The sequence below is a fragment of the Oncorhynchus masou genome, chromosome 33 (assembly GCF_036934945.1).
Source record: "Oncorhynchus masou masou isolate Uvic2021 chromosome 33, UVic_Omas_1.1, whole genome shotgun sequence".
In the NCBI taxonomy this organism is placed as follows: Eukaryota; Metazoa; Chordata; class Actinopteri; order Salmoniformes; family Salmonidae; genus Oncorhynchus; species Oncorhynchus masou.
This window is the reverse complement of record NC_088244.1, coordinates 9,419,727-9,442,901: the sequence shown is the minus strand read 5'-3', so window position 1 is coordinate 9,442,901 and position 23,175 is coordinate 9,419,727. Positions and strand designations below refer to the sequence as shown.

General features: G+C 44.6%; 2 protein-coding genes across 2 annotated transcripts; one reads left to right on the top strand and one right to left on the bottom strand.

The window, feature by feature from the left end:
* The first annotated feature begins 543 nt into the window (after nt 1-543).
* On the top strand, nt 544-6,787 carry LOC135527794 (G-protein coupled receptor 37-like 1). The gene is made up of 2 exons (XM_064956370.1): nt 544-1,783; nt 3,183-6,787. The coding sequence occupies exons 1-2, from the start codon at nt 818-820 to the stop codon at nt 4,020-4,022; spliced, it is 1,806 nt and encodes a 601-aa protein (XP_064812442.1). The 5' UTR covers nt 544-817; the 3' UTR covers nt 4,023-6,787.
* A 6,945-nt stretch (nt 6,788-13,732) lies between these two features.
* LOC135527793 (ADP-ribosylation factor-like protein 8A) lies at nt 13,733-19,948 on the bottom strand. The gene is made up of 7 exons (XM_064956368.1): nt 19,516-19,948; nt 18,880-18,960; nt 18,607-18,680; nt 18,402-18,495; nt 15,906-15,973; nt 15,653-15,723; nt 13,733-15,535 (listed from the first exon to the last, which is right to left on the bottom strand). The coding sequence occupies exons 1-7, from the start codon at nt 19,636-19,638 to the stop codon at nt 15,480-15,482; spliced, it is 567 nt and encodes a 188-aa protein (XP_064812440.1). The 5' UTR covers nt 19,639-19,948; the 3' UTR covers nt 13,733-15,479.
* Nucleotides 19,949-23,175: the final 3,227 nt, after the last annotated feature.

Sequence of the window (23,175 nt, the reverse complement as noted above, 5' to 3'; positions counted from 1 at the left end):
GTTATCCAAAGGCGCAGCATATTTCCATAGTGTTGGAACAGCGTCCTGTTTCGAAATCCACATGAACAGCCCAGCTCCCCTACTATACACACAACAGCATCGACAGGTTTTGCCCGTAGGAGAGGTGGAGTAATTTACTTAGTCTACAATCTATATATATATATACCGTGCTCCTACACCTGCATTGCTTGCTGTTTGGGGTTTTAGGGTGGGTTTCTGTACAGCACTTTGAGATATCAGCTGATGTACGAAGGGCTATATAAATACATTTTATTTTATTGTATTTATTTATACAAGACACACAAGAAGACCATCTGCATGCATCCTTATTGATGTTGTACCACCTGGATGTAATATTGAAATGAATGGGACCACATTGGTGTTTGGGATTGGTGTACTTTTTGGAGACATGCACTGCCCTCTACATGCACAACATAAAACGGCAACTGATCAGTATTTTGACCAGCAGAGGGCACAATGCTTTGCTTCATTTGGGGGTCCATAGAGAGAAACAGATGAGTTTGCCTCTTTATTGTCTTTCCCTTTTCAAAGGGGACCAGCCACCCATGATTGAGCAGGCAATGGTACTTGTTAACAGACTCACAGACCTGCCTATGGGACTGCAGCCACAGGACGCAGAGAGAGAGACAAGTTCCCCAAGCTTCAGCATCCCACCACAGATTGGGAAACCTCTTCTTCTCTACTAAATGACCTTCTGCTGAGGGGGTCTCATTTTGACATCGTCTCCTGCAGTGATCAAAGCTGGGAACTTCTGGAATTTAAAAGAAAAGCTACTTTTCAGGCTACTGCTCTCAAGATGATTCCCTCTATTTCACTGGTGGTACTATTGACTGTGTGGGCTTCCGATGCCAAAAAATTTCTACAGACAAACAGTGCATCTCTTGAAAAGGATATGTTAAATCTCGACATTCAAGTCATTCAAAGCCATGGTTATGACAATGAGGATGTGAAAGGACTGGAATGGGACAAGCACCACAAGAGAGCACCGCGGGGTGCAGACGACGAGGACACAGGCGCAGGTGAACCTCAGTCTACCTTCTCACGGTCTTATGAGAACGAGTTCACCTCACCCAGAGCTACCCAGTTCTCTAGCTCAACCCTGGAAACGGGGGCCAACACAGCCTCAACCCTGGAAACTGGGGCCAACACAGCCTCAACCCTGGAAACTGGGGCCAACACAGACTCAACCCTGGAAACTGGGGCCAACACAGCCTCAACCCTGGAAACTGGGGCCAACACAGACTCCACTCTGAACACTGGGGCCAACACAGACTCAACTCTGAACACTGGGGCCAACACAGACTCCACTCTGAACACTGGGGCCAACACAGCCTCAACTCTGAACACTGGGGCCAACACAGCCTCAACCCTGGACACTGGGGCCAACACAGCCTCAACCCTGGACACTAGGGCCACTGGGGCCAACACAGACGTGGATCAGGGCAACAGCAGCACTACAGGAAAGTGGATCACCAACATCCACAACCCTCTGTACCCAGTGACTGACAGTTCCTACACTGCCTACGCTGTCATGTTCCTGTCCCTGGTGGTGTTCTCTGTGGGGATTATAGGGAACCTGGCTGTGATGTGCATCGTCTGGCACAACTACTACATGAGGAGTACCTGGAACTACATCCTGGCCAGTCTGGCTTTCTGGGACTTCCTGGTGCTCTGCTTCTGTTTACCTGTGGTGGTCTTCAATGAGCTCACCAATAAGAGGCTGCTGGGGGACATCTCATGCAGAGCGGTACCATATATGGAGGTGGGTTTGCTTCCCTTAGCCACTCCCCTCCCCCCCACCTTCACCACACCCCTCCCCACACACCCCTCAAGCCACACCCCTCCCCTTATGCCACAGTGGAATCACATGAAAATGATTAATGAACACAACTATTTGTCCATAGCTATATCATAATGTGTCCCTAACGACAAGTTTAGTACCTGTTGTTGCCTAAAACAATCATACATTTATTTTTGTTGTCTCTTTTGATGGTATAATTACAGGATATTTACACTGATTTATGACATTGTTGCAAGCCAGGTCGTAAAAAAAGGTTATGAGTTGAATTATGTTTATGGGCCACATAGTATTGTGAAATAATTTTTTAATGTTTAATACTTTTACCAACTGAATCTTTATAGTATGTTTTCTGGTAAACCAAAGTTTATTAACTGGTAATAAACAACACATTACATAGTTGTATGTCAGCCATACATTATACACTATCTATGATTTTCATCTTATCAGCATAGACACTGTAAACTCATCAATGTATATCTCGACAGGTCAGAAAGACTTCTTCCATATTGAAACTGTTCTGTAATTTAAATTACAAGTAAAACTACTGTAAAAAATACTTCTCTGTCCATCGATTTTGGAATTTTCGATGCTCCCTGACTGTCTAGAGTTAATTTCAGTAATTATTAGTGAGCTGGACCCAGTCAATACACTGTATGAATGTAGTGATTATTAGTGAACTGGACCCATTCAATAAACTGTATGAATGTAGTGATTATTAGTGAGCTGGACCCAGTCAATAAACTGTATGAATGTAGTGATTATTAGTGAACTGGACCCAGTCAATAAACTGTATGAATGTAGTGATTATTAGTGAGCTGGACCCAGTCAATAAACTGTATGAATGTAGTGATTATTAGTGAACTGGACCCAGTCAATAAACTGTATGAATGTAGTGATTATTAGTGAGCTGGACCCAGTCAATAAACTGTATGAATGTAGTGATTATTAGTGAACTGGACCCATTCAATAAACTGTATGAATGTAGTGATTATTAGTGAGCTGGACCCAGTCAATAAACTGTATGAAGGTAGGTCCATGATCAAATGACCATTTAGATTTGGTTTTAGTCATTTTAAAGTATATTGAGTTTGTACCCCCCCCCCCCCCCCAAACCACACGTGTGCCTGGATTGGACCCCCCACACGAGCCGTATGTTTGACACCCCGTTTAAAAAAAAAACATGATACGTGTTTATAAACGGTGTGTGTGCAGCATGTGAAAAGTGTCGTTTTGGCTACAGGACATTTTGTATATTGAAAGATCACAACGGTCATAAAAAATACACAGATAAGCAGAAAAAAAAACAGCCCACGTAGCATATCTGATACGTTCTTCCTCTTTGATCCATATAACACTACAGGTGACCTCCCTAGGGGTGACATCCTTCAGCCTGTGTGCCCTGGGTATTGACCGCTTCAACTCTACCACCTGCTCCCAGCCCAAAATCCGTCGAGTGGAGAGCTGCCAGTCCGTCCTGGCCAAGCTGCTGGTCATATGGCTGGGCTCCATGGTGCTGGCGGCACCAGAGCTGCTCCTATGGCAGCTCAGCCAAGACGTGTCTCCAGCCACAGGGGCCGTGGTGGACTCCTGCACCATGAACCCCACCTCCAACCTCCCCGAGTCCATGTACGCCCTGGTCATCAACTACCACGAGTGCCGCATGTGGTGGTACTTTGGTTGCTACTTCTGCCTGCCTGTGGTCTTCACCCTGCTGTGCCAGCTGGCCACCTGCCACGTGTCCCATGACGTTATCCCCCGACGCCTGGAGGAAGGCTCCCCCTCCAAGAAGCAGAAGATACAACACAGTCAACAGGTGGAGCGCCAGCTCAACTGCACCGTGATGGCTCTGGCCGTGGTCTACGGCGTCTGCGCCCTGCCGGAGAACGCGTGCAACATCGTCCTGGCCTACACCGCCATGCCCATCTCTGACGACACCGCCACCCTGCTGGCCCTCATCAACCAGTTCTCCCTGTTCTTCAAGTCGTCGGTGACGCCGGTGCTGCTGCTGTGCCTCTGTAAGTCTCTGAGCCAGGCCTTCATGGACTGTTGCTGCTGCTGCTGTGAGGAGTGCCAACCCAGTGGCTCCCATTCCCCTGGCACCGAGGCCAAACTCAAGAGCACCAACGAGATGTCCTCCTCCATCTTCTTTGACAAAGCCAAGGACAGCTCCACCATCCTGTCGATCAGCGGGTCCAGCTGAACTGACCTCTCCTGCTTTCTTTCCTTTCCATCGCCTAAACTGGTTAGATGTGGTAACAAAGCAACTCACCTTTCAGCAGTGGACATTCCATCCTCAACCATAGACACACCTTTTTGTTTTCCAGTGCCAGCGTCTCCTTCTCTGTAGCCTTAATGTCTGTAATGTCTCTCCTTTTGATGTTCTCTCCAAATAGATACAACACCCCATCCAGTTTTAAGGTGGTTCATTTGACAGGAAGTTCAGACATTGACTAAGTGCAGACTAGGTGGGGCTGGAGAGAAGAAGGAGAAGAGCTCCATTTAATATCCTTGTAGAAGTGTCACCCCAATGTGTGTATTTGAAGGATTATTAGGTGTAAAATAAACAGAGTGTTATGTTAGATTACTACACTAGGGTTGACTAACAGCCCCAGAGGGTCCCGGTACTGAGATCATTATTTCTTCATGTCACAACTATTAACATATCTGTAATATGAAGTGTGTTGGCTCTTTAGTCGACACAGATAAGTTTGCCTTGTCATTTTGTTCATTGCCCCCCCCCCCCAATTATCGACGCAACTATTTCATCTTTATCCGTCCCATGTCATTCTATCAATTATTGTTTTGAATTATATTCATAATCAACAGGGATGGTTTAGACATAGTATTTTCCATCAAATCAAAGTGCTGTGAATAATGCAAAATTATTTTTCCAGATAATCATGAGAAGTCCCTGTACAGAGGTCAAGGTTATACACTGGTTATAAGAAGGTTAGGAAAGAAGTCAGACATCATTTTACGAATAAGAGACACAGCTGTAGTTGTGTTTAATTTATCCAATAAAGGTTTGTAATTTATCAGCGCTAGTCATTTTTCTCACAGAGAGATTTCATAAACGTTCGTTTAAAAAAAATTGCTCAACCAGATGAAGGGATTTTGGGTGATTGACCATTGACCCTCTGAAACTCAATAATGGGGTCCTCTCTCTGACCTGGAACATATTTCTCCTCTCACTGATTCAGGCTTTGGACAGCAGCAGAGCTCCTCTCATAAGGGTGTCATTGTTCCCCAGGGGCCAGTGGAAGCCTCCACTCTGAGGCCCTGGGAGTGGAACTACAGTTGAGTTGCCAGGTTACCGTCCCAAAATTCACTGGTATTGTAGACGGGCCAAAACCGGACAGACCTTCCACCGTTTTCTCACCCCTGTCTGGTACCCCAGTCCAAATGAACACGTGGCACTACTGCATGTTCTCTCATGTTGTTGTGAAGGTTTGAAAGAAATATATGTTGTTTTTATACTTAAAATGGAGATGGACGTTGGCTTGGGGATGTGAGAAGTTTCCATTGTGATGGACTAGGTTCAATCAGAGAACACCACCACAGCACAGACACCAGAATTATGTAATGTGTTGTTTCCAACATACAATGAAACTCAAGCCAACCTGATTGGACAGCATATCAAATGATCACCAGTAAGCCAATAGAGGGCAATAGTAAGGGCGTCTTTTTGTAGGTATTAACAAGAGGCTAACTTCACCATGGCTTGTTGATTAAAGCCTATGGGGATCAACACTGTAAATAAGGTCTGAGGAGATCTTATACTGTACGTTTTGCTCTATGAGATAATCTTCATCAGCTAACCAGTGTCCATTTTCAGGTTCCTATGCCTCTGCTACAGTTAGTTATTTAACTTTAAGTTAGTAATTATTTTAACCCTTTCGAAAAAAGATTGTAATTATTTTAACGAAAAAAGATTTCTGCAAATAGCATCCAAAATAACACTTTTTTTTTTACGACAGTAATTATGTAAGCATTTATGTAATCAAAACAAGCACATAAAGTGTTCATCATTGATAAAGCTTATGTATTCTGACTGGTATTATCTCATAAAACAACATGTATAAGATCTCCTAATGCTATGTTAACCCCAGACCTTATTTTCAGCGTACAGTGGGGGAAAAAAGTATTGAGTCTTTTTTTGTCTGTCATAGTTGAAGTGTACGTATGATGACGATTACAGGCCTCTCTCATCTTTTTAAGTGGGAGAACTTGCACAATTGGTGGCTGACTAAATACTTTTTTGCCCCACTGTATATCCCAAAACCCCATTCTTTCCTCATTTAATTTTCATCATAGGAAAACATAGGCAAACAAACCAGAGGTAGAAAATGCTAACTCATGAATGTTTTTCACCAATACCCAATTGTGATTAGCTTACAAGTCAGTTTGAATGTACAGAGACAGTCTGGTTTCTCCATTAAATGATGCACTGATTGAAGGGTTTAGAGACAGAGGAGGTATTTCTTCCCCCGGGGGTGGTTGACCTCTTTAGAGTCTCTCTCTCTGGGTCTTGGAGCGTGTTCAGAGGCTGTCAGGGCCTGGGCAGATGGTGCTGGAGCCTCATTAGCAGTGAGCGGAGCTCCTCACCAGCTCCTGTGGACACTAATGACTGAACAGTGAACAGTCGCCTCTCTGTTTCATTAATGAAGCCACCGACACAAATCAACGTCCCCATGCCACAACATCCAGTGTCAGTCCGCTAACATACAAGGACTGAGGGAGTGGGATGGTTCACGAAGCCCTGCAACAGGTAAACAAATGGAGAAGAGTCATTCCAGGATGAAAAGTTGACTACATGATGACGCAGCAAGCTGGGGTTACAAGCAGCAATAGGACAGAAGTTATCAACCTTATAGATCCGATAATGTGCACTCATTTGATTGATACTGTAAGTGCATTTCTAAATGCTTGATGAAACAATGTTTTTGATTAAACTACTTTTTCCTGCATTGTAGTGTGTTTATGAAACAAGATGATGAGGGGTAGGGGGAGAGAGAGAGAGAGGGAGAGAGAGGCCTCTTTGGGTTGGCTCAGTGAACGTAGACCAATATGACCTGAATGTCCCCACTTATGAACACAGGGCTGCCCCACCTCCCCCTGATGCGGGGACAATGTTTGTTTTGTTCTGTGGGAAAACTGGCGAGGGTTGGGGGAGCTCTGTTGTCATGGCAGAGGCCTGACAGAGAGCTTTGGCCCTCTGAGGAACACAAATTGATCTGAATCAGAGAGGCTGGCGTGGATCCTGAGCATGAATGTCCACACACACCGGTCCGGTCCAGACCCAGGCCTCTATAGCGGACCACCTTGTTCTCTCTGGACAGGAAGCCTCATTATTGTCATGCCAAGGAGGGACAAGAACAGAGCTCGTTCATATTCATGGCCTAATGCGGCTCAACCCAGAGAAGAAGGAGAGTAGGGAGGCAAGTAACTTCTATTCAGCTTTAGTCTGGGCCATTCTGAGATCACCCATCTCATAGTACCTCTCTGGTACCAGCAGTTCCTCACCTCTCTGGGGTCTGGGTGCTTGGGAAGCTCTCTAAAACAACACAACAGTTCCTCACCTCTCTGGGGTCTGGGTGCTTGGGAAGCTCTCTAAAACAACACAACAGTTCCTCACCTCTCTGGGGTCTGGGTGCTTGGGAAGCTCTCTAAAACAACACAGCAGTTCCTCACCTCTCTGGGGTCTGGGTGCTTGGGAAGCTCTCTAAAACAACACAACAGTTCCTCACCTCTCTGGGGTCTGGGTGCTTGGGAAGCTCTCTAAAACAACACAACAGTTCCTCACCTCTCTGGGGTCTGGGTGCTTGGGAAGCTCTCTAAAACAACACAACAGTTCCTCACCTCTCTGGGGTCTAGGTGCTTGGGAAGCTCTCTAAAACAACACAACTTCTTTACCACATTGGTGCTTAGATTTGTCAAACACAAAGGCTTTACCCACTTGTTGAAGATCAGCATTGAGAAAGAGGTGAGAGTGTTGTAGGGGAAGAACGCACACGTGTGTGGTGTATTATTTATTTGTATTTAACCTTTTTTAACTAGGCAAGTCAGTTAAGAACAAATTCTTATTTTACAATGACGGCCTACCCTGGCCAAACCCTCCCCTAACCTGGACAATGCTGGGCCAATTGTGCGCCGCCCTATGGGACTCCCAAGCACAGCCGGTTGTGATACAGCCCGGGATCAAACCAGGGTTTGTAGTGACGTAGTAGTGACTGAGATCGCTGCGCCATTCGGGAGCCTCGAAAGTGTAAGCACGTTACTTGCCTACTCTACTTTACTGACTTTATTGTCCCCATGGAGACATTTTGTTGCAGTGTCATATACACGTTTAATGTAGCGTTTAAATAAGAAAACAAATTGACAATACAAATTTCATAACAGTTACATACCAATAAAAAGAGACTAGCCTGCTGGCCTTACTGGGCTGGTAGGAACATTAGCCTGCTGGCCTTACTGGGCTGGTAGGAACATTAGCCCGCTGGTCTTACTGGGCCGGTAGGAACATTAGCCCGCTGGTCTTACTGGGCCGGTAGGAACATTAGCCTGCTGGCCTTACTGGGCTGGTAGGAACATTAGCCCGCTGGTCTTACTGGGCCGGTAGGAACATTAGCCTGCTGGCCTTACTGGGCCGGTAGGAACATTAGCCCGCTGGTCTTACTGGGCCGGTAGGAACGTTAGAACGAGCTATTTAAGAGAGATATCACTGGCAGACATATCAGTGTGGATGACGGATCACCACCTCAAGCTGAACCTCGGCAAGACGGAGCTGCTCTTCCTCCCGGGGAAGGACTACCCGTTCCATGATCTCGCCATCACGGTTGACAACTCTATTGTCTCCTACTTTCAGAGAGCTAAGAACCTTGACGTGATCCTGGACAACACCCTGTCGTTCTCAACTAACATCAAGGCGGTGGCCCGTTCCTGTAGGTTCATGCTCTACAACATCCGCAGAGTACGACCCTGCCTCACACAGGAAGCGGCGCAGGTCCTAATCCAGGCACTTGTCATCTCCCGTCTGGATTACTACAACTCGCTGTTGGCTGGGCTCCCTGCCTGTGCCATTAAACCCCTACAACTCATCCAGAACGCCGCAGCCCGTCTGGTGTTCAACCTTCCCAAGTTCTCTCACGTCACCCCGCTCCTCCGCTCTCTCCACTGGCTTCCAGTTGAAGCTCGCATCCGCTACAAGACCATGGTGCTTGCCTACGGAGCTGTGAGGGGAACGGCACCGCAGTACCTCCAGGCTCTGATCAGGCCCTACACCCAAACAAGGGCACTGCGTTCATCCACCTCTGGCCTGCTCGCCTCCCTACCACTGAGGAAGTACAGTTCCCGCTCAGCCCAGTCAAAACTGTTCGCTGCTCTGGCCCCCCAATGGTGGAACAAACTCCCTCACGACGCCAGGACAGCGGAGTCAATCACCACCTTCCGGAGACACCTGAAACCCCACCTCTTCAAGGAATACCTAGGATAGGATAAAGTAATCCTTCTCACCCGCCCCCCTTAAATGATTTAGATGCACTATTGTAAAGTGGCTGTTCCACTGGATGTCAGAAGGTGAATTCACCAATTTGTAAGTCGCTCTGGATAAGAGCGTCTGCTAAATGACTTAAATGTAAATGTAATGTAAATGTAAATATCACACCTGGCACAAATGACTGTCTAGTTCTGTTTTCCCTGAGTAGTTCAAAGTCCGGGTACAGGGGGTGGCTTGGGTCTAAAATTATTTTGTGAGCCTTGCGGAGGGCCCTGAACTTAAAGATCTCATCCAGGCCTTTCTGTTTGACTCCAAGTACCTTGCTTGCTGTGGTGATGATCCTTCTCAACATATTTCTCTGGCTGACAGTTGTCACGAATATTACCGAAGGTGGCTCCCCTTCTTGTTCGGGTGGCGCTCGGCGGTCGTCGTCGCCGGTCTACTAGCTGCCACCGATCCTTTGTTCTGTGTTCGCTTGGTTTTGTTTAATTGGTTTCACCTGTTCCTTGTTTGGTTGTTAGGGTGGGGTTATTTAAGTTCGTTTAGCCCGCTTTGTGCGGGCTTGTTCATCTGTATTTGTGAGAGTGGTTAGTGGTTTTGTTTGGTTTTCTCGTTGTCCTAGTATTTCACAATAGGGTACTATTTTGTTTTTTAGTTACACCTGTGTTGGGTATACTATTTTTGTTTCTGTTGATTTTGGACATTAAAGCGTGTTTTTTCCCACATCTGACTCCACACACATTCACTCATTGAGCGTTACAACAGTGGCATTGCCAAACCAACAAACAATACAAGAAGTTTAAATACTCTCAATGAAAGATTTGTAAAACAGAGTCCGTACCATTAACATTAAAAGATCCCAGCTGTTCGAGAATCTACTGGTTTAGGTGTACAGTTCTTGGTTCACAAATCCCTGTTCCATACCAGCCTTTGACTAAATCTAAAATGGTAATTGTTATATAATGAAATATACAGAGAAACAATACACAGTCACAATAGATCACTAAAATCTACGATTTGAAACATCAAAATGCGTGAAAGTGCCAGTCAGCGGTATGAGTTTGTCACAGGGCAGCATTGTGTGAAACAGACAGAAGACACACAATGGTCCAACCGAGTGGACTGCTCAGTCTGCTACTAGGCTGTACCTCAGCAGGAGATCAGCTCCAAGTGACAGTCCTGAGGTTCTTAACCACCAATCCTGCTAAACGTCCTCAGTCTAACGCACAACCTCCTTTCATTAACAAACTGCCCCCAGAATACTCACTATAACGTTACGATCAGAAGTAGTATAGACCACACACATACACGTTTAGGCCATGTGTGTGTTTAAAATACTTTTAGAGGGATTGACTGCCTTACAGGCTACTCTCAATCACCCAGAAATGATCTGCGACGGGAACCTACTGCCCCCTGCTGTTACCTCAATGCAACTCCTGCTTCAATATTATTATTGTTTAGGCCATGTGTGTGTTTAAAATACTTTTAGAGGGATTGACTGCCTTACAGTCTACTCTCAATCACCCAGAAATGATCTGCGACGGGAACCTACCGCCCCCTGCTGTTACCTCAATGCAACTCCTGCTTCAATAATATTATTTTGGTAGGCTTGGATCTTCCCTTAACCAAATCCTTTAGAAATAGTTTCAGAAAATAATATTTTGTGGTTTGCCCAAAAATGACATATATATATTTTTTTACTTAAGTGTCTAATGCAGTCCCTATAGGACTTTCACTATCTTACTATTCAAAGACAAGACCTAACTGAGGACAGAGAGCAACAACTCTTTAAAGGGCCTATCCGTAGTTGAAACAATAACAAAGCCTTTCTCTCTCTCGGAGGACCTGAGCCCTAGGACCATGCCTCATTAACTACCTGGCCTGATGACTCCCTGCTGTCCCCAGTCCACCTGGCCGTGCTGCTGCTCCAGTTTCAACTGTTCTGCCTGCGGCTATGGAACCCTGACCTGTTCACCGGACGTGCTTACCTGTCCCAGACCTGCTGTTTTCAACTCTCTAGCGACAGCAGGAGCGGTAGAGATACTCTGAATGATCGGCTATGAAAAGCCAACTGACATTTACTCCTGAGGTGCTGACCTGTTGTGCACTCAACAACCACTGTGATTATTATTATTTGACACTGCTGGTCATCTATGAACATCTTGGCCATGTTCTGTTATAATCTCCACCCAGCACAGCCAGAAGAGGACTGGCCACCCCTCATAGCCTGGTTCCTCTCTGGGTTTCTTCCTAGGTTCCAGCCTTTCTAGGGAGTTTTTCCTAGCCACCATGCTTCTACACCTGCATTGCTTGCTGTTTGGGGTTTTAGGCTGGGTTTTTCTACAGCACTTTGTGACATCAGCTGATGTAATGTATTATAAAATACATTTGATTGATAAAATGCTGAGGGATGCAGCTGGAGAAATGTAGCCACTCAATTTCATAGAAAGAGCTATGGATGCAAATACAGTGGGGAGAACAAGTATTTGACACACTGCCGATTTTGCAGGTTTTCCTACTTACAAAGCATGTAGAGGTCTGTAATTTTTATCATAGGTACACTTCAACTGTGAGAGACGGAATCTAAAACAAAAATGCAGAAAATAACATTGTATGATTTTTAAGTAATTAATTTGCATTTTATTGCATGACATAAGTATTTGATACATCAGAAAAGCAGAACTTAATATTTGGTACAGAAACCTTTGTTTGCAATTACAGAGATCATACGTTTCCTGTAGTAGACCAGGTTTGCACACGCTGCAGCAGGGATTTTGGCCCACTCCTCCATACAGACCTTCTCCAGATCCTTCAGGTTTCAGGGCTGTCGCTGGGCAATACGGACTTTCAGCTCCCTCCAAAGATTTTCTATTGGGTTCAGGTCTGGAGACTGGCTAGGCCACTCCAGGACCTTGAGGTGCTTCTTACGGAGCCACTCCTTAGTTGCCCTGGCTGTGTGTTTTGGGTCGTTGTCATGCTGGAAGACCCAGCCACGACCCATCTTCAATGCTCTTACTGGGGGATCTCAAGATCTCGCAATACATGGCCCCATCCATCCTCCCCTCAATACGGTGCAGTCGTCCGGTCCCCTTTGCAGAAAAGCATCCCCAAAGAATGACGTTTCCACCTCCATGCTTCACGGTTGGGATGGTGTTCTTGGGGTTTTACTCATCCTTCTTCTTCCTCCAAACAGGGTGAGTGGAGTTTAGACCATAAAGCTCAATTTTTTCTCATCAGACCACATGACCTTCTCCCATTCCTCCTCCCATTCCTGGATCATCCAGATGGTCATTGGCAAACTTCAGACGGGCCTGGACATTTGCTGGCTTGAGCAGGGGGACCTTGTGTGCGCTGCAGGATTTTAATCCATGACGGTTTTCTTTGAGACTGTGGTCCCAGCTCTCTTCAGGTCATTGACCAGGTCCTATCGTGTAGTTCTGGGCTGATCCCTCACCTTCCTCATGATCATTGATGCCCCACGAGGTGAGATCTTGCATGGCGCCCCAGACCGAGGGTGATTGACCGTCATCTTGAACTTCTTCCATTTTCTAATAATTGCGCCAACAGTTGTTGCCTTCTCACCAAGCTGCTTGCCTATTGTCCTGTAGCCCATCCCAGCCTTGTGCAGGTCTACAATTTTATCCCTGATGTCCTTACACAGCTCTTTGGTCTTGGTCATTGTGGAGAGGTAGGAGTCTGTTTGATTGAGTGTGTGGACAGGTGTCTTTTATACAGGTAACAAGTTCAAACAGGTGCAGTTAATACAGGTAATGAGTGGAGAACAGGAGGCTTCTTAAAGACAAACTAACAGGTCTGTGAGAGCCGGAATTCTTACTTGTTGGTAGGTGATCAAATACTTATGTCATGCAATAAAATGCAAATGAAGTACTTAAAAATCATACAATGTGATTTTCTGGATTTTTGTTTGATTCCGTCTCTCACAGTTGAAGTGTACCTATGATAAAAAAAATTACAGACCTCTACATGCTTTGTAAGTAGGAAAACCTGCAAAATCGGCAGTGTATCAAATACTTGTTCTCCACACTGTATATCAGACTTAGATTTTTAAGCATGTTTTAAGGCTATACAGTGTTTGTTGAGATTTACTTATTATTTTGTATAATATTTTTTTTTAAATTGACAAACAATGGAGTAAAAGAAGCTTCTATTTTGGGTTCTGATGAAGTACGACAGTTGAACTAAGCTCATGAGGCATTTGTGATATATTCTTCAAGAAACACTGGGTGTTATTTAATTAATTTATATGTCCAAAAATGGATATAATAACTGTAGATTGCACCTTTAGCCACACTGGTCATGGGAAGTGCAACTCTCAGAGGTAGCAGTTGGTCGGAGCCACAGCTATTTTCCACATTGACTGGAGTGATTGGAAATGAGAGGCACTTTTCCTCAGGTTGTGACGAGTGCCGTGGCATGGATACTTTAATTAGAGAACAACCAAAACACTACGTCTTCTCCCACATTGATTCTTTCATATACATGAAAACAGCCAGACAAACATATACATGACACCACATGAAAAGCACCAACCATCATTAACAATCTAAAGCCACTGTGAGCACTGTGTGGCAACAATCATATGAATTCTGCAGACCATGTATAAAGTGGTCTTCACCAATGTTTTTAGTTATCATACATAAGCATATCCTATTAAAAACACAATCATCAACTTAATTGAAACAATGTACAAACAGGTTAAAGCAGATATAGTATTTACTATATTTGCCATAAAAAATCAAAAACAATTTATAGTTAATTCTCAAAGATCCCACAAATACTTATGCCCCAGCATGCAAACAAAAAAGCAGAGATGTTGTTACGTTGGCCATGTCGGAGGTAATATATCATAGACATGGAAGTTAAATACAAAAATTAGACAGAAGCCTTCATCGTTAGTTAATATGAAATTTCCAACACCTTGATTATATTGGCTGACACCTGTAGAATCTGAATTTATCTGGGGGTACTTCTTTATCACAGATTTTCAATGGGTTATTCATGATCCTGTAATGACATGAAAACTGGTCAAATAGTAGCTGGACATTACTGGGTGGAAAGGAGCTATTGCATAATGATATAAATCATTGAGAGGAAATGGGAAAAGAAGGATGCATAAATCTAAACATTTATATTTTGTTTGTAAACCATGTGTTGCAGATATTGCTTGCCCATTGACATGGCTAATGGAAATTAAAATTGTCCATGCTGCTTAGTTTAAAGAAAATCTTCCTGCCGTTTCTAAACTACCAAATGTGTGTCAGGACAAGCAACAGACAGAGAAGATGACATAATGCAAATGTATATAATCACAATAGAGATTACATCAAGGACATCTTTAACAACACCTCCCATTAGCCTTATAAAGAAAAGAGAAATGGAGAGACTTGTGCAAACTCCCAAGTATTTCAATCAAATGTTGTAACACTCCCCCTTCAAAAGGTACATAGAGTATCATTACACACAGTACCACTGTCGTTGGGAAGTAATAGGACTATGGTCAAAGACAGTGGTTCCCAACCAGGGACACTACCCCCAGGGGGTACCTGGCCTACCCACAGGGGGAACTTGAAGATCCATGAAAACATAGGCTTTCTGGTAAAATATACATGGGGTACTTCAGGGGTACTCTGGGCAGAGAAAAATTCAACTGATGGCACATTAACAGAGAAAGGTTGGGAACCACTGGTCTAAGACATAAATACTGTTTGAAATGTGATATCAGTGTGGTAAAGTTGACTTTGAAGCTGCTAAGTGATGCAGTGTTCAGACTCCAGTCTTCTCTACCTATTGGGAACAGAGGTTATGACCTGTACAGTACTCTGCCCTGTCTCTGGATCAGTTGAATATAAACCTCGATATCAACAGAGATGTTGAAGTATGACATATGACCGTCAGGGACGCTAAGTACCACTTTGTCCATCAGAGGTCACAAGAAGTGTTATATTACAAAAAGAAAATGAACACGGCAAAGAAAAGGTTTCCAGGCTCCCTTCAGGAGAGTGGAATCAGGCGTGGGGTGGGGGTGGGGGGGGGGTATTGGCAAGAGAGGGTCATCCAAAGAAAAGGAGTATGGACAGGCTGGGGAGGACAGAGGGCAGGGGAATTGGGACAGGTGAAGGCCTGTGTCTTGAGATGAGGTTCTCATGAAGTGCTCCGCTTGGTTCTGGAGTGCTGGATCAGCCACTGTAGCGTGATATCTGGAGGTGAAATAACAGATGTTTAAAATGCCATGAAATACACAGGAAAACTACAAAAAAAAAAAAGTCACATTTTCTGTGATACAAGCTAGAACAAGTCAGACGTCAGATTCTTACCGATGTTGTCCTTTTCCTTGCAGGAGATGGAGTAACAGCAGATCTCTCTGTCTTGGATGGCCGAGAGGTTCCTGTGGACCAGAGGAGACATGAGCATCACAGAGAAAAAGAGACACACACAGACTGACTGACAGACAGACAGACAGACAGACAGACATGACAGACACACAGACTGACAGACAGACAAGACAGACATGACAGACAGACATGACAGACATGACAGACATGACAGACAGAGAGAGCTGATTCTTACATTCTCTCAATCAGCTCCTTCTCATCAAGTGCCCCAGGAAGATCCCTCTTATTCCCCAAGACAAGGACCTGTGAGGAGGAAACAACATTAGTGCTGAGGGGGAAACGACATTAGTAGTGCTGAGGGGGAAACGACATTAGTAGTGCTGAGGGGGAAACGACATTGGTAGTGCTGAGGGGGAAACGACATTGGTAGTGCTGAGGGGGAAACGACATTGGTAGTGCTGAGGGGGAAACGACATTGGTAGTGCTGAGGGGGAAACGACATTGGTAGTGCTGAGGGGGAAACGACATTGGTAGTGCTGAGGGGGAAACGACATTAGTAGTGCTGAGGGGGAAACGACATTGGTAGTGCTGAGGGGGAAACGACATTGGTAGTGCTGAGGGGGAAACGACATTGGTAGTGCTGAGGGGGAAACGACATTGGTAGTGCTGAGGGGGAAACGACATTGGTAGTGCTGAGGGGGAAACGACATTGGTAGTGCTGAGGGGGAAACGACATTGGTAGTGCTGAGGGGGAAACGACATTGGTAGTGCTGAGGGGGAAACGACATTGGTAGTGCTGAGGGGGAAACGACATTGGTAGTGCTGAGGGGGAAACGACATTGGTAGTGCTGAGGGGGAAACGACATTGGTAGTGTTGAGGGGGAAACGACATTGGTAGTGTTGAGGGGGAAACGACATTGGTAGTGTTGAGGGGGAAACGACATTAGTAGTGTTGAGGGGGAAACGACATTAGTAGTGTTGAGGGGGAAACGACATTAGTAGTGTTGAGGGGGAAACGACATTAGTAGTGCTGAGGGGGAAACGACATTAGTAGTGCTGAGGGGGAAACGACATTAGTAGTGCTGAGGGGGAAACGACATTAGTAGTGCTGAGGGGGAAACGACATTAGTAGTGCTGAGGGGGAAACGACATTAGTAGTGCTGAGGGGGAAACGACATTAGTAGTGCTGAGGGGGAAACGACATTAGTAGTGCTGAGGGGGAAACGACATTAGTAGTGCTGAGGGGGAAACGACATTAGTAGTGCTGAGGGGGAAACGACATTAGTAGTGCTGAGGGGGAAACGACATTAGTAGTGCTGAGGGGGAAACGACATTAGTAGTGCTGAGGGGGAAACGACATTAGTAGTGCTGAGGGGGAAACGACATTAGTAGTGCTGAGGGGGAAACGACATTAGTAGTGCTGAGGGGGAAACGACATTAGTAGTGCTGAGGGGGAAACGACATTAGTAGTGCTGAGGGGGAAACGACATTAGTAGTGCTGAGGGGGAAACGACATTAGTAGTGCTGAGGGGGAAACGACATTAGTAGTGCTGAGGGGGAAACGACATTAGTAGTGCTGAGGGGGAAACGACATTAGTAGTGCTGAGGGGGAAACGACATTAGTAGTGCTGAGGGGGAAACGACATTAGTAGTGCTGAGGGGGAAACGACATTAGTAGTGCTGAGGGGGAAACGACATTAGTAGTGCTGAGGGGGAAACGACATTAGTAGTGCTGAGGGGGAAACGACATTAGTAGTGCTGAGGGGGAAACGACATTAGTAGTGTTGAGGGGGAAACGACATTAGTAGTGTTGAGGGGGAAACGACATTAGTAGTGTTGAGGGGGAAACGACATTAGTAGTGTTGAGGGGGAAACGACATTAGTAGTGTTGAGGGGGAAACGACATTAGTAGTGTTGAGGGGGAAACAACATTAGTAGTGTTGAGGGGGAAACAACATTAGTAGTGTTGAGGGGGAAACAACATTAGTAGTGTTGAGGGGGAAACAACATTAGTAGTGTTGAGGGGGAAACAACATTAGTAGTGTTGAGGGGGAAACAACATTAGTAGTGTTGAGGGGAAACAACATTAGTAGTGTTGAGGGGGAAACAACATTAGTAGTGTTGAGGGGGAAACAACATTAGTAGTGTTGAGGGGGAAACAACATTAGTAGTGTTGAGGGGGAAACAACATTAGTAGTGTTGAGGGGGAAACAACATTAGTAGTGCTGAGGGGGAAACAACATTAGTAGTGCTGAGGGGGAAACGACATTAGTAGTGCTGAGGGGGAAACGACATTAGTAGTGTTGAGGGGGAAACGACATTAGTAGTGCTGAGGGGGAAACGACATTAGTAGTGCTGAGGGGGAAACGACATTAGTAGTGTTGAGGAGGAAACAACATTAGTAGTGTTGAGGAGGAAACAACATTAGTAGTGTTGAGGGGGAAACAACATTAGTAGTGCTGAGGGGGAAACGACATTAGTAGTGCTGAGGGGGAAACAACATTAGTAGTGCTGAGGGGGAAACGACATTAGTAGTGTTGAGGGGGAAACAACATTAGTAGTGTTGAGGGGGAAACAACATTAGTATTGAATCTTTCTTTAGACACTCAAGGGGAGCCCTGCATGACAAGACCAAGCAGTAGCAGATGAAACACCGGAACGTTGGACAAAGTCCAGTAGTAGACCTACTGTAGCTACTAGATCAGCTAGCACTGTATGGGGGGGTACTCACAGGAATACCCTGGAGCTGGGGCTTGTCCAACAAGTTGTGTAGTTCATTTTTAGACGCCTCAGTCTTCTCTGGGTCAGCTGCATCAACCATGTACCTTAAAAATGATATGGTTTCAAAAGTTACAATAAATAGCCTTATTTGAAATAAGCTACCAATATAATTGACCACTCCCTGCACAAGGGACTGGGAGGATGCTGTTACTCACACAATGGCACTGACTCCTCTGCAGTATCGCTCCCACATGCTCCTGAATCGAGGCTGACCGCCGATATCCCACAGCTAAGAAGAATGACATCAAAACATCAGCACAGCATTGACACGGCATAGCTAATCAGTTTTCAACCTTTCACAATTAATAAAATAGCTTAAGTGAGTCACAGTCAATCACAGGGACCAGCCAAGATCACCTCCTCCACTTCATACGACTCCCTCTGTAAGCAAACAACCTCTATGACCTCTAACCTGGCAGTATACGGACCTTGATGGTGACATTTCCCTTGGTGATCTTCCTCATGTTGAAACCCACTGTGGGAATCATGTCTTCGCTGAACTGACCCGACTGCAAGCAAGGGGAAAGAACAAAGAACAAAATTCATTTCTATGAATTTAATAGTATTTGATAGCCAAAATCCAGATAGATGTCTTCTTAAAAAAAAAAAACAACTGTGGCCTGGCAACTAGCTATGGTTAATAAAATATGTACTGAAATATGGTAATGTTGCTCATAAAACTGTTATCCTAGTCAATTCAGGAAAGAGAGAAGATACAGACAAGATTGAATGCACATCAAGTGACCTGAATGAATACACCGGATTGTCTTGACTAGACAGATGTGATGATGGACTAACGTTATACTGCTTCATGCCTCATGTACATGTTGTCGTTAGCTAACCAAACTCGCTAGGATCATCGCCACCGCCCGAGCATGTCTGGGACCACACATAGCCAGCTAGTTTACCAGCTAGCTATAGTATCATTACAAAACATCAGGTTACAGAAACACGATTGAAACATATAAACATGGTTATGATAGCAGAAGCTAGTTAACACGAGCAAACATCTCGATCTGTCTAACAACAACGGACACCATCAGAAGACAGCAGATTGACCGTACCGCGATCACGTTAACGAAAGTTGTCTTGCCCGAATACTGGAGTCCCACCAATGTTAACTCCATCTCTTCCTTCCAAAACAGTGCTTTGAACCAGTCAAGGAGCTTGTTGATCAATGCGATCATCCTGGGCGCGTTGTGATGGCACTGCTACTGGAACTGAAGCCTGTTAGCCTGCTAGCGACAAGTTTGTCTAGCTAACTATCTAGCTTGCAGTGACAGCACAGGGTACAGGATGTATTACTAACGGTGGAATAACGTGCCTATCGTGAATATTCACCAAACAAACTGTTTTGTGCGCAAGTATTGGCACTGCTATTTTTTAAGTAAGTTGTAGTTATCTGCCTTGTTTACTACGCCTCCTTCCTCCCTGTTTGTCTTTTCCTGCCTGACAAGGGTCGTCACTGGTTACTACAGCCACAAAGTCATAAACCCTGCCCATTTATACAATTTATGTTCTTAACGTGTGATTTTAAGCCTTCACCTTAACCATAACCTTAACCACATGCTAACCGTATACCTAAACAAAAATGAACACCAAAAAGCACGTTTTTGTTTTCATTAATTGTTTCGAAAAATACCATTTTACTTTGTGGCTGTGGTAACTAATGGAACCCCCCTGTTAAGGGTTGTTCTTCCTCATTGGGTGGGGTTTCAGAATCGCATCAGCCACAAACAAGTATTTGCATCAGCGTCTCGTCAGCAACATTAAAAAAGTACTTCTGGTCACGCAATTTCGGATTATTTTGAAAACAAAAGTCCCCCACGTGTCACAATATCAAATCATTTGTTATTTGTCACATGCGCCGAATACAACAGGTGAAGAAGACCTTGCCGTGAAATTATTACAAACCCTTAACCAACAATGCAGTTTTAAGAAAAATAGGAGTTCAGAAAATATAGTTACTAAATAAACTGAAGTAAAAATAAATCAGCAACAATAAAATAACAATAACAAGGCTATATATATATATATGGGGTATCAGTACCGAGTCAATGTGCGGGGTACAGGTTAGTCAAGGTAATTGAGGTAATATGTACATGTAGTTAGGGGTAAAGTGACTGTGCATTGATAATAAACAGAGAGTAGCAGCAGCTTAAAAAAAAGGGGGGGGGGGGGGTAATGTAAATAGTCTGGGTAGCCATTTGATTAGCTGTTCAGCAGTCTTATGGCTTGGGGGTAGAAGCTGTTAAGAAGCCTTTTGTACCTAAACTTGGCGCTCTGGTACTGCTTGCCGTGTGGTAGTAGACTGTTCTCTCTATGACAAGGGTGGCTGGAGTCTTTGGCAATTGTTAGGGCCTTCCTCTGACACCGCCTGGTATAGAGGTCCTGGATGGCAGGAAGCTTGGTGATGTACTGGGCCGTATGCATTACCCTCTGTAGCGCCTTGCGGAGGCCGAGCAGTTGCCATACCAGGCGGTGGTGCAACCAGTCAGGATGCTCTCGATGGTGCAGCTGTAGAACTTTTTGAGGATCTGAGGACCCATGCCAAACCTTTTCAGTCTCCTGAGGGGGAATAGGTGTTATAGTGACCTCTTCATGACTGTCGTGGTGTGTTTGGACCATGATAGTTTGTTGTTGATGTGGACACCAAGGAACTTGAAGTTCTTAACCTGCTCCACTACAGCCCCGTCGATGAGAATGGGGGCGTGCTCAGTCCTCCTTTTACTGTAGTCCACAATCATCTCCTTTGTCTTGATCACATTGAGAGAGAGGTTGTTGTCCTGGCACCACCCTGCCAGGTCTCTGACCTCCTCCCTATAGGCTGTCTCATCGTTGTCAGTGAACAGGTCTACCACTGTTATCCTGTATTTATTCATGATATATGACAAATACTTGTCTAAACATTACCAATAATTCACATTTGTTCATATTTAAGTAACACTTCCATTAAATGTTCCAAAGTGAAATAAATAGCCACAATGTGAATCACTGTATATGCAGTACATATTGGCTTATAGAGCAAAGACTATTAGGACAACAACACTCTGTATATTCAGAGCTCCATGAAATGACACCACATTCTTCAGATCCTACTCAGTACTCCCAACCCCACTTTTACATCGGCACAGAATCGTTTTTTCTCTATAAGGCAATATATAATGTATAGCCCTACAGTGTATTGCATTGGGAGCCATGGAATGAGTGGAGTAGAAAGGGCTGCTGGGTATTTAGACCACAATCAGAAATAACACCATATACTGTATATAGACTCTAGTGCTAGATCAATAGGGTCTGTACAATATATTTACTTAAGATTCGGCCATTTCTCAATGTGCTCCAACGTTTAATATTATTTATCACATACAAAGAAGCAATTCTCTTTAGTTTAGATTGATGTAGTTATAATTTTGTAACACTATTTTAACATTATGCTCTCTGCAAAGCTGCACAAATGATTGAATTCGTATCATACGCATAGCGTTTTACTGCAGACTTTTATTTTGAAGGCAAAATCAGAAAGCCGGAGTTCTCGATGTTGCTTCCGGGACTCTAATGTTGCTGCCATGATGCTAATCAGAAACCAAGTGAGAGAGGCGCTCGATAAAGAGGGACTCATCGCAAATTATGTTCTCAATTCACGACACTTGCCCTCTGCTGGAGAGAAGGGGATCGTCACCGTAGCTCTTCTGTATTTCACTTTCGGTTTTACATACAGCGGGGCAAAAAAGTATTTAGTCAGCCACCAATTGTGCAAGTTCTCCCACTTAAAAAGATGAGAGAGGCCTGTAATTTTCATCATAGGTACACTTCAACTATGACAGACGAAACGAGAAAAAAAAATCCAGAAAATCACATTGTAGGATTTTTAATGAATTGATTTGCAAATTATGGTGGAAAATAAGTATTTGGTCAATAACAAAAGTTTATCTCAATACTTTGTTATATACCCTTTGTTGGAAATGACAAAGGTCAAAAGTCTTCACAAGGTTTTCACACACTGTTGCTGGTATTTTGGCCCATTCCTCCATGCAGATCTCCTCTAGTGCAGTGATGTTTTGGGTCTGTTGCTGGGCAACATGGACTTTCAACTCCCTCCAAAGATTTTCTATGGGGTTGAGATCTGGAGACTGGCTAGGCCACTCCAGGACATTGAAATGCTTCTTACGAAGCCACTCCTTCGTTGCCCGGGCGGTGTGTTTGGGATCATTGTCATGCTGAAAGACCCAGCCACGTTTCATCTTAAATGCCCTTGCTGATGGAAGGAGGTTTTCACTCAAAATCTCACGATACATGGCCCCATTTATTCTTTCCTTTACACAGATCAGTCGTCCTGGTCCCTTTGCAGAAAAACAGCCCCAAAGCATGATGTTTCCACCCCCATGCTTCACAGTAGGTATGGTGTTCTTCTGATGCAACTCAGCATTCTTTGTCCTCCAAACACGACAAGTTGAGTTTTTACCAAAAAGTTATATTTTGGTTTCATCTGACCATATGACATTCTCCCAATCTTCTTCTGGATCATCCAAATGCTCTCTAGCAAACTTCAGATGGGCCTGGAGATGTACTGGCTTAAGCAGGGGGACACGTCCGGCACTGCAGGATTTGAGTCCCCAGCGGCGTAGTGTGTTACTGATGGTAGGCTTTGTTACTTTGGTCCCAGCTCTCTGCAGGTCATTCACTAGGTCCCTAGGTTCTGGGATTTTTGCTCACCGTTCATT

Excerpts from the sequence above, each read along its gene's own strand:
- LOC135527793 (XM_064956368.1), bottom strand. The coding sequence starts at position 19,638 with ATGATCGCATTGATCAACAAGCTCCTTGACTGGTTCAAAGCACTGTTT. Across the intron at positions 18,681-18,879 it reads AGGGAAATGTCACCATCAAG|CTGTGGGATATCGGCGGTCA; the intron begins GTCCGTATACTG and ends CATTCTTCTTAG. Across the intron at positions 18,496-18,606 it reads AGAGGAGTCAGTGCCATTGT|GTACATGGTTGATGCAGCTG; the intron begins GTGAGTAACAGC and ends ATCATTTTTAAG.
- LOC135527794 (XM_064956370.1), top strand. The coding sequence starts at position 818 with ATGATTCCCTCTATTTCACTGGTGGTACTATTGACTGTGTGGGCTTCC. Across the intron at positions 1,784-3,182 it reads GAGCGGTACCATATATGGAG|GTGACCTCCCTAGGGGTGAC; the intron begins GTGGGTTTGCTT and ends ATAACACTACAG.